The 12,036-nt window shown below is 30.4% G+C and overlaps 1 protein-coding gene across 1 annotated transcript; it reads left to right on the top strand.

The window, feature by feature from the left end:
• Positions 1-852: 852 nt before the first annotated feature.
• LOC122856434 (tigger transposable element-derived protein 1-like) lies at positions 853-2,203 on the top strand. Its single transcript, XM_044158102.1, has 3 exons — positions 853-1,023; positions 1,125-1,604; positions 2,165-2,203. The coding sequence occupies exons 1-3, from the start codon at positions 853-855 to the stop codon at positions 2,201-2,203; spliced, it is 690 nt and encodes a 229-aa protein (XP_044014037.1).
• The last annotated feature ends 9,833 nt before the right edge of the window (positions 2,204-12,036 follow it).

Below are 12,036 nucleotides of genomic sequence, written 5' to 3'. Positions count from 1 at the left end.
CGAAAAAAAAAAAATTTTTTAATTTCAATCACATTTTTTCGGTCATTAATATAGATTTATTGAATAAATTTGTACGTTATATTAATTTTAATTGCTTCAAGAACCCATTAATATTTTTTTAATATTTTTTTTATCGTATTTATAGTTCTAAAAATTCGTAAAAATCGTGGCGACACCGCCCTGTTTTTAAAGTTGTCATACTGAATGCGTGACAAAGATAGCGCATGTTAAACATAGTGAGAAGATATAGTTGCTTATACTGAACTCCATAAACATATTGCATTTGAATTTACGCGCCTTCCGCCATTTTATCGACGTTGCCAAGTCACAGAGATAATTTATGAAAATGACCAAAAAAACCATTTTTTCATGTTGTTTTTTTAATGGTATAAACAAAATATTTTAGGTCTGAGAATTATTAATTAACTAAAAAATTCGTCTTTTTTTCCTCTACAGACTGATAGTTTTTGGAAATTCTCAAACTTTTAGTCGTATATGAAAGTTTAAGTTGAACTCAAAAAAAAATAAAATCTCCCTATCTCACCGTGTTTAACCTCGAAAAAAATAGCAACTTTAAGAATTTATTATAAATAAACAAAGTTACCTAGGACAAAAAAAAAGTGATAAATAAATGTATTTTTTTGCATAGAATCGATTTTCATGATTATATTAGTCTCCAACTATCTTGACTTTACTCGAGTAACACCTTAACATTCATTTATCAACACAAAATAATTTGCAATAAAAAAGTTCATTGTCATTTTTTAAACCTAAAATTAAATAATGTCAGATCATCAAAAAAAAAAAAGAAAAAGTTACAGTGTTGAGGAAAAACTTGATGTTTTAAATCAGATGACAACAAAAAATATAACACCAGCTGAAATGTCCAAATGTCTTGGAATAAGTCTTTCAACTTTGTGCAATTGGAAAAACGATGAAAAATTATTAAATATTGAAAGGGAACAGGTTCATGCTCTTCAAGCCAACAAGACTAAACGTCTTTGTCAACTAGAAAATCCACTGGTCGATGAAGCAACATGGTCATGGTTTAAACAGCAAAGAAAATCGGGCGCACCATTAAGTGGTCCTCTTTTAAAATCTCAAGCCTTTTTTTTTGGCAACAGCTAGGATCATCAACAAAATTTGAGGCAAGTAATGGTTGGCTTGATAAATGGAAAAAAAGACACCACATCAGGAACATCACTTTATGTGGTGAAAAAAAATCAGCTGACTATGATGCTGCGACTGAATATCGAGATAAATTTCACCAGATAATTCAAGATCAGGGTCTCACTGCGGATCAAGTATTCAATGCTGATGAGACTAGTGTCAATTATCGACAAATGCCAAGAAGAAGTTTAGCTGCTAAAGAAGAAGTTGGTACATCTGGTTTTAAAATCCAAAAAGAACGAATAACAGCTATGGCATGTAGTAATGCATCTGGTACAATAAAACTGCCATTAGTTGTCATTGGAAAATATGCAAAACCACGTGCAATAAAAGACCACTTGAACAATCTTCCAGTGAGTTATAAAAGCCAAAAAAGTGCTTGGATGACCACTGACATATTTTCCAGTTGGTTTTACGATGAGTTTGTGCCATTCGTCAGTAAAAAGTTGGAAAAACAAAAAAAAAACAATAAAAGCTATTCTTTTTGCTGACAATTGTAGTGCCCATGGTTCAAACTTGAAGAGTGGTGACATAGAAGTAATATTTTTGCCACCAAATACTACATCTATAATTCAACCAATGGATCAAGGGTGCTTACAAAATTTGAAAACAATTTATCGTAAAAATTAATGGCGTTTGTTGTCCAAGAACTGGCAAAATAAAAGACTGTGCCAGAGGTCTTAAAAAGCATCACAATGCACGAAGTGATTGTTTGGCTTGCTGGATCATAGGACATGGTGACAAAATTAACCATAACAAAGTCTTGGAAGTCTGTGAGTATTTTATGTAATATATTTTAATTTAATTGTTTATTTTAATTTCATTGATTGTTTGATGATGATAATTTAATCATTAATTTAAATTTGTTGATTGAAAAATAATATTTTCTCATATTTTTAATTTACATAAATCTTATATTTTCAATTTAATTGAATTCAATTAAAATAATTTTAAAAATCATACCAATATAAATAATTAATTTATTTTATTTCAGCTGTGGCCAGATATCCAAACATATATAACTGAATCTTAAAGTTCAACAATGAAATTGAAGAAGATGCACATACCGATATTGTTGAAGAATTTCAAAGAGTATTTAATGAGAATAAATCTGGTGATCATTTGGATAATACTATCATTGACACATGGTTGAATTGTCAAACTGTCCAGAATAAAGAAGAATGTCTATCTCCTCAAGATATTGTAGATGGTTTGAGAGAAAACCAAATGAATATAAATATAAATGATGATAAAAATAATAAAGAGGATGAAAATATATCTTTAAAAGAAGCACAAACAAGTGTAAAAAAATTAATACATTTTTGCAAAACAAGAGATTTGTACTCGTCAACTTATTTGAAAACTCTACATGAGCTGGATCAGTCTTTGCAAAAAGAGTCATCGACTGACATTTAATTTTTTTTAATGTTTTTTTGTGATAAAACATTAAGAAGAAACTAGTTCATATACTTAATATATTTATAAGCAGATGTTAATTTGCCAAAGTCATTTCACTTTAAATAAATATAATTTTGTTGAAAATTATTTTGTATTAAATATAATAAAATTGAATTATTAATTAATAAAATTATTTAAAAAAATACTTCTGTAAATCAGTAGAAAAAATTAAATGTTGCTTTCAAAATAATTACATTTAATGCCAATCTGTGCACAACTTGTGCGCAGTATACATATACCTATCCTTTTCCTCTATCGCCCTGTCGCGCTCTTTCTATCCCTCATCATTTAGAAGAGTGGGAGAACCTCCGTATAAGGAATTCTTAGAATTTACAGAGAAGTTCTACTGTATAAGCATTATCAAATCCTCTATTTTTTTCACATTTTTTTCTCAATATAGTTTTAGCATCTTTAGTACCTTTTTCAATATCAGATATATTTAAACCTTGCATTTTTGCAATATCAGCTAAATTAAGAATCCCTGATGACTTTACATCTTCTTGTCCATTGATGAATGCCAATGCTCCTGTTAATAAAATAAATGAATAAATAGTTAAATATAATTTTTAATGATCAAGAGGCACGGTAGTGCCTCGAGTCAGTTATGAGAAAGAAATATATATGTGTTGATGAGAATATGTGTGAGATGAGATTAACTACTACTACCGTGCCTTATTATACATCAAATATTTTGTCCTCTTCCGTCTCTAATCTTTTAAAAATTTAATTAAAATATGATAGAGCTGTATGAGGATGCTGCAGTTTGGTAATGATCTCATAAATCGATGTCGAGCTTTTTTTTAAAAAAAAAATCCGATTTTTTCGTTGCGGTTATATCTATTTAGAGCATAATTGATATTTACGGTCTTTGCGTTTTTATCAAATCGACCAGATTTCTTCCGTTCAGTTGGTAAAACTTTACAATTACTTCTCTTTTCTTTTTACGACCTCTCTTTTTCTTCAGTGGTTATATTTTGGCTGCACTGCAGTTTGTTATTATTCGTTTGTATTCACGACATAACCTCCAAACTACTTTGACAACATAGATAAATAAATTGTTTAATTTACAAAAAGATGTGATATCTCAGTAAAAAAAAAAAACAGTTTTTTTTACAAAAAAAGTGTCAAGTATTCGAAATTGTCACTAATTGTGAATATATATTAATTAAGAGGTGATACCAGAAAGACAAGGAGAAAACATATTTTTGACAAATGTAATTAAGTCATGTAAAAAATTTTAAACTTGACCCCACTTGGTTTTTCCCAAATGAAATTTTAGTATATTTTACATCAGGTGGGGTCAAGTTTAAAATTTTTTTTCCAATAGTTGAGACTCAATTACGTTTGTCAAAAATATGTTTTCTTCTTGTCTTTCTGGTATCACCTCTTAATTAATATATATTCACAATTAGTGACAATTTCGAATACTTGACACTTTTTTTGTAAAAAAACTTTGTTGTTTTTTTTGCTGAGATTATAATTTAATTAAATTTAGTTGATTCTTGTGATGTACCAGATTGTGGTGAAAATAAACGTTTACTATTATTAATAAGACGTCCACTAACTAGACTATATTTTTCGTTTATTGATGCATGTTCAACAAGTGTTATTGAATCACTACCAATAATTGATTCTTGTGGTGCATTGTAGCTTTTTAAAGAAACACAATATTTTTTTTACCTGACAGGAAGTTTGAAAAAATATATAAAAAATATTGCAAAATTGAAAAATTAATTTTTTTTAATAAAATATATATTTTTATTTTAGTTATTATTTTTTTGTGTGATACCTTGAATTGCAGCTACAAAGGATAGCACAAAAAGTAGACCGTGACTCCCTGCTTGTCGTTTCCCCATTGAAATTTGGTGCTTTAATATAAAATAATAATAACTGAAATAAAAAAAAAAATTATTTAAAAATCAAATTAATTTTCCAATTTTTATGAATTCTTTTATTATGCAACTTTATTCATTAAATATTTGATTTTTGAATTGGAAAATTAATTTGCTTTTTAAAAAATATATTATTTTATTTTAGTTATTAGTATTTTATATTAAAACACCCAATCTCAATGGGGAAACAACAAACAGGGATTGGTCTCCTTTTCGTGCGATCATTCGTAGCTGCAATTCGAAGCATAAAATAAAATAATCATAACTAAAATAAAATAATATAGTTTTTAAAAAGCGAATTAATTTTCCAATTTTTATGAATTCTTTTATTATGCAATTTTAATCATTAATTATTTGATTTTTTAATTGAAAATTAATTTGCTTTATGAAAAACATATCATTTTATCTTAGTTATGATTATTTTATTTTATGCTTCGAATTGCAGCTACGAAGGATATCACAAAAGGGAGACCGTGACTCCCTGCTTGTCGTTTCCCCATTGAGATTGGGTGTTTTAAAATAAAATAATAATAACTAAAATAAAATAATATATTTTTTTAAAAGCAAATTAATTTTCCAAATCAAAAAGCAAATATTTAATGATTAAACTTGCATAATGAAAGAATTCATGAAAATTGGAAAATTAATTTGCTTTTTAAAGAATATATTATTTTATTTTATGCCTCAACTTGCAGCTACGAATGATAGCACAAAAGGGAGGCCGCGACTCCCTGCCTGTCGTTGCCCCATTGACATTGGGTACTTTGAAATAAGATAATAATAACAAGCTAGATTTTAGAGCACGCGTTTTTTCAACAATTTCGGTGTCATTTAATTTTTTGTTGTCGTCTTTTTTTCTTGTTGGATCTCTGAATGCATTATTCACGGTCCGGCAAAACTCGGTAATTAACTCTCCACTAAGGTAATTAATAGAATCTGTCTTGAGGTCATGATCTGAACATAAAAACCAATTTAAGGGAACAACCTCGTGCAATAAAATTTGTGTTTTCAGTAAAATATCGTTTTCGTATAAAATTAATTTTACAATATGATTAAACTGCTCGATTGCTCCTTCAAAACTTTCTATCATTAACGGTAAAGAAGGATTCAATGGAACATCCATGGTTTGTAAGCAACTTTTACACTCTGATTTTATATTTCTAAAAACTTTTATAGCGAATTCAGTAATAACAATATTAGTAAGCTCACAAGTATCCACGATGTGATCTTACAGACTTTTCGATTTCCTTTCAGGAATTCGAAGTACTGGAATATCATCATCAATATCACTTTCTGGATCTTCTGCAATGTGAAGCTTGCCTCTGTCATCACTGGAGTCACTATCTGAATCTTCCAAGTATTCTAATAACGGTATAGGGCCAATTTATTGCCCATCTTGAGCATAAGATGTTTTATTTGAATCCTTTTTTGGTCCGTTATCATTCCCTATCGTTTTACGAACCTGATCCTCATTATCATAACTAATATTTTCATTATTATCAACAAAATTGTCATCAAAACTCAATAATTTTGTTCTTTTATCTGCTTCGCAATTACTTTTCTTTGTGTAGGTTTCCGTACAATTCACGATTAATGCAGTCTTCATGCATGCTCAAGACGTTACACAATCAAGACTTGTACTGTCACCACAGATTAATCTAAAAAACTCGAATAAATTTTCAAGAGGATCCTGTGTCGTTTGACGAGTATAAAATTTTTCGAACCCTTGAGATTTCAAATAATTCCAATCATTTTGAAAACTTGTTAAGGTGGTTACAATGTTTTCAAATGTTGGTGGCTTTCGAGCAGTCAGTCCTTTATAATTTACTAATTTTATATTACTGAATTTATCTTTAAATGATTCCCAAACCTCCAAGTGATCAGATGTTGCCGTTGGATTGTTACGCGAAAGTTTAATTTTTTTTTGAATTTTTTTTTGACCAAGTACTGAATCGCATAACCTATCCCAATCCTCAAATATATCAGCTGTTTCAAGCATTGACTCTCATTCTGGCTCACCAACGTGCTGCGGAACTTCTATTAAATACTTAGCTATCGAAGCACTAAAAGTTTGTACAGCATATTTAACCCTCATCTTTTCTTTTGATGTGGGGAAAATATACCGATATTTCAATTTTCCCGTAGAACCAGAAGCCTGTTTTTTTCTAAACATGGAAATGACATCGCACCATCTAGCCACTTTTCCATTGTAATGGATTGTCTGTCCAGGAAAATCCCAAACACACTCATTGTTAGCCGGTTGGTTTTTCAGCCATTTCCACCAATCTCTTTGTAATAAATTTCTTAAGCATTTAATTGAATGTGGCAAATCGTAAAATATTGCAATTTCCGAACAACAAGAAAAAAAGAGCTTCTCTGCGGTAATCCTGATAAACTTTTGAGCATGTTATAAGCGGCTACATTCGTTGAACCTTGATCACACACGCAACCAGGCACAATAAAACCACATTGCGTTACACTACGGATAACGTGTGGCATTATCGTGGCAATTTCTTCTGATTGTATAACAGCTCCCGGAAACCAAAGACCGAGTGGTTGTGTCAATTGATCATAAAACCCCTCCATCATCATAACAAATGTTTTTTTACAAATGACCTTAGAACGTCCACCCTCCGTTCCCAGGTCCCGATAGCCTAAATTTTTTCCCGATTTTTTATGCAAAAACAAGCCAGCCTTATTAGCAACTTCGTCAAACATTATGACGACTTGCCTATCTTTGAATGACAATTGGTCTGCTCTTTTTGCTCATGCTTTTAAAACAATAGGATTGAGACCAACATCGACTAATATATTTGCTGATAAACGCTCTAAAGTTGATATCGAAGGAATACAAAATGGCGTTTCAGAATTTAAATTTTTATAGGCCTTAGTGGATCTTTTTTTTTGACCCAAACAAAATAATTTAATTTCTTTTTTGGATAGCATTTTTTAATGTTTTTTGATTCCGCATCTGAGTCTTAATCAAACTACGGACCAATAGAGTCTCAATATTTTCGGGGTCGATGAGTTTTTTATTTTTCTTTTTATCCATAGCATTTATATATTGTAGTCTCTTTATTGTATTTTCTTGGCTTCAGACCGTTGACATGACAGACTTCATAATTGGATGACGATATAATTTGTCATTAGGGAGCTTTAATTTTCCCCACAAAATTCTCCTTGTTAATTTCGAGGTAGCAACTATTGAAAGTTTCCAAAAGAGAAACCGTGACTACGCTGCTTGTCGTCTCGCCATTGACATTGGGTACTTTAAATTAAAATAATAATAACTAAAATAAAATAATATATTTTTTTTTTTTTTTATTTATTCATTTATTGTGCCATTGACATACATCTAATACACATTTATATTACATATACATATTTTTAACACATTGTCTCTTTACAGACACCACATTTTATTTAGTATATTTTAATTTATACTTTTGCGATATTCCTCTTACTTTCTTCACCCTTATTTTACTCCTCTCTCTCTCTCTCTCTCTTCTCTTTTTACATTTCTACATCATATTTTTACATTTTTACATTTTCATTTTTTTTATCAATTTTTTATCTCTTAATTCTATCTTGTATCATTTTTTCTCTCATGGCGTTCTGAACGGAGGCAGTGATAACTTCATTGGCAGCTTTCCATTTTTATTTTAATCTCTTTTTTTATTTTATTATTTTTTTTTTATTATTTTTTATTTCATTTCATGCACTCTATTTCAAATGTTCTTGACCATTCACACATGTCTTTTACTATATTCCCTCTTCGCATCTTTACTACTACCCCCATCATCTCTTCCTCTCTTACCCCTTTAAACATTCTATCCATTTCCTTGTTTAACCTTTTGTCACAATTGTCTCTCATCATTAGGCATACTAATATATGCTCCAATGTTTCCCTGTACATGCCACACATCCTACAGTTCCATTCTTCCTTTTCATTTTTCACATTCTTTTTTTTATACGCTCTTCCGACGTTATCGCACCTCATCCTCGCCAAACTTTCTTTATTGTATGCACTTATCCCTTTCTCATTCCAATAATTTTCTATTTTTTCTCCCGTTCTCACAAGTTGGTATAACTTGTTGTAGTTACTTTCTATAATTCTCCTATTTATTTCTTCTCTTTTTTTCTCTATCCACCTACAGTATCCCGTCGCTATTTTAGTCATTATCTCATTCTTTTCCTCTTTTTTATATATCAACTCACATACCTCCTCACATTCAAACTGTTTTAATCTCTCTAGAAATTCCTTGCCCCATCTTGTCATATTCTTATTTATTATTCCTCTACATTCTTCTCTCAAACATATCTTTGCTAGTCTACTATCTTCCATTTCAATAATTTTTTCTATATAGTTTATTGCTCTTCTTGCCATCTTTTCTTTTATCGTATTATTCCCCGATTCTCTGCCCCATATATATTCTGGAGTATTTTTTTTTATTCCCATTGCTTTTTTTGTTAGACCTCCCTGTATCTTTTCTAAACTTTTTCTATCCTTCCACCCCCAGATCTCCGATCCATATAGCATACTTGACTCTACTATAGTATTTATCAAGTACATTCTTTTTTCAAATTCTTTTCTATCAGCCCTTTTTATTAAATCCCATGTGTTACTAGCTGCTCCTCGTCCTTTCATTACTAGTGTTTCTATGTGTTTATCCCATCCCCCATCACTTTTTATTTAACATCCTAAGTATGTAAATTCCTTAACGACCTCAATCTCTTCTCCCCTATGACACCATTTCTCTTCTCTTTTTTCTCTTTTATTTTTTGTAATTATCATCATTTTGGTTTTTTTTACATTTACTTTCATATTGCTTTTTTTTCATATCTTTCTATTAACTTCATTGATTCTTTCATTTGTTCCTTATTTTTCACAATTATTACCACGTCATCCGCATATTTCAACATATGTATTTTTTCCCCCTACTACTATTCCCCCTGTATTTCTTTTCTCCCATTCCTCATCCATATCGTCAATAAATATATTAAATAGCATTGCCCTCATTGTACAACCTTGTCTCACTCCCTCATGCGCTACAAATTCCTCTAACAGCTCCCCATTTACCTTCACTCTACAACTATTTCTTCTATATATGTTTTTTATCATATTTAACAATTTCCCTCTTATCCCTTTTTTTTTTATTTTATCAAAAAGTATTTTTCTATCTACTCTATCAAAGGCTTTCTCCAAGTCTATAAATAACGCATATAATCTTCCATTCTTTTCTTTTAACTTCTTCCCTATTAATGAGTTTAACACATACACCTGTTCTATTGTCCCTCTATTTTTTCTAAATCCAGCTTGTGTCTTTCTTAATTTACTTCCTCCCTCTAGCCATTTTCTAACCTATTATATATCATGCTCGTAAAAAGCTTATACCCTGCGTTTAATAAAGACACCCTTCTATAGTTATTTATTTTATCTTTTTCCCCTCCTTTAAATATTGGACAAATTATTGCCTCCTCCCATTCTTTAGGTATATTTCCTGTATCCCAGATTTTATTTAGACATCTCAATAGTCCCTCTCTGCTTATTCCCTTTAGTGCTCCTAAGAACTCCGCTTGTACACCATCTGTTCCCGCATTTTTCTTTTTTTTTACCTTTTTTATTGCTTTTTCCAGTTCATTTTCATTAAATAAACCATTCATCATTTTCTCCTCCATGTTTTCTTGTACCCTGTCGTCTCTTTTCTCTACTATAATTATTTTTTTATTATTATTTTTTTCATTTTCATTTCCCTCTTTCTCTATTTCTGCTCTCTCTTCTCCTCCTATGAACTTTTTGAAATAGTTAGTCCATTCTTCTCTCTCTATCTTCTCACTTAGCTTTACGTTTTTCCCTTTTCCTCAAAATTCATTTATTATTTCCCACCATACACTCATATTATTACATCCCTTCAATTTTTTCCACCTTTCTTCACACCATTCTTTTCTTTTTGCCTTGCATTCCTCTTTATATTCTTTTTTCTTTTTTTCATACTTATTCATACCGGCCACATTTTTTTTTGATTGTCTCCAGCATTCATATAACTCTTTTTTTTTTTTTTCTTCAATCATTGCCATACCATGTTGATTTTACTTCTTTTTATTTTTTTATTTTTTTTTACATATATTTTTACCTCTAATGGCCAGTGGCAGGACCCCTCCAGTTTCCCCACCTCTAGACTCACACACCTCTCAATTGCATCTTGGCTTGCACACACCAGCATATCCAGTACCGACCCCTTACTATTCATTCCCTCTCCCTTGAAAGTTATTTTTCCCTCCCTGTCTCCTTCTATTCTACCATTCATTATACTCATACCATGTGTCTTACAAAAATTGATAAATATTCTCCCTTCCCTGTTTATTATTTTGTCCTCCGATTTTCTTTTATCCATGTTAAACACATGTACATCATTCTCCTCATACCCACACTCTTTCCCAGTCCGCACATTAAAGTCCCCTATCAAGTATACAGACTCACTCATATTCTCCATATCATTCAACATCTCATTCAATTTTTCACACACTCCTTTTATCCCAATGTTATTATATACAGTTATTATTTCAATTTTGTGATTTATATTTTTTTAAAACAGTCCCATTCACTCACTTTCATTACCACCATATTCTCACTATTTACACTATTTACAATGCTTTTTTTGATTCCTATTATCTGTCCCCCTGCTGCTCTTCCTTTATTAACATTCTTTTTTTTCAGCTGTCTTCACCCACCATTTATAATTATCATTCAACTCACTTAAAAATTTTTTTTTTTTATTTTTTTCTAACCACGTCTCTTGCAATATTTTCACATCACTATCATATATATATACTTTTGTAATCTTTTTTCTTTTTTTATTTTATTCACTCCCGCTATATTCCACTGTATTATTTTTATTTTATTATTTTCTTCACTTGTTTCCCCTCTATTTACATCACTTATCACTTCCCCTCCCTTATTTAAACTCACTGACTCTACGAAATCTCCGTAGCACTCCTTCCTTGTCATCCCACTTCCATAATATATCATTTATAAATATTTTCTGGTACATCACTATGGCACTTCCTTCTTTTTTTATCACCTCACCTGCCACTTGTCTTAACCACCATTGTATTGCTTTTTGTCTCTGTGTAAAGTCATCCTCTACCCAAATATCTTCCTCTCTAAATTTGTCCTTTCTCTCTAAAATTCTTTTCTTCTTACTAAACGACTCCAAGAATATTTTAACTCCATTATTTACATTTGTTTTCCATTTAGCATACACACTTGTCCCAACTATTTTTTCCACCTCTTCCTTTATATTTTTTTCTTTTTGCCATTTATTTATGACGTCACCTTTTAACACAATATTATATCTTCTTTTCTCTCTTTCTTTCATTTCATTTTTCCAGTCTTCTTCATTCATTTTTTCTGACTTATCTTCTTTTAATTTACCTTTTTCCCAACAGTGTTCATCCTTTTCTTCCTTCTCCTTCTCTTTTATTTTTTCTTTTACAATCTCTTTATCTTTTTCCT

The sequence above is a fragment of the Aphidius gifuensis genome, linkage group LG5 (assembly GCF_014905175.1).
Source record: "Aphidius gifuensis isolate YNYX2018 linkage group LG5, ASM1490517v1, whole genome shotgun sequence".
Classification (NCBI taxonomy): domain Eukaryota; kingdom Metazoa; phylum Arthropoda; class Insecta; order Hymenoptera; family Braconidae; genus Aphidius; species Aphidius gifuensis.
Note: the sequence above shows the minus strand (reverse complement) of the source record. Positions and strands in the feature narration are given on the sequence as shown.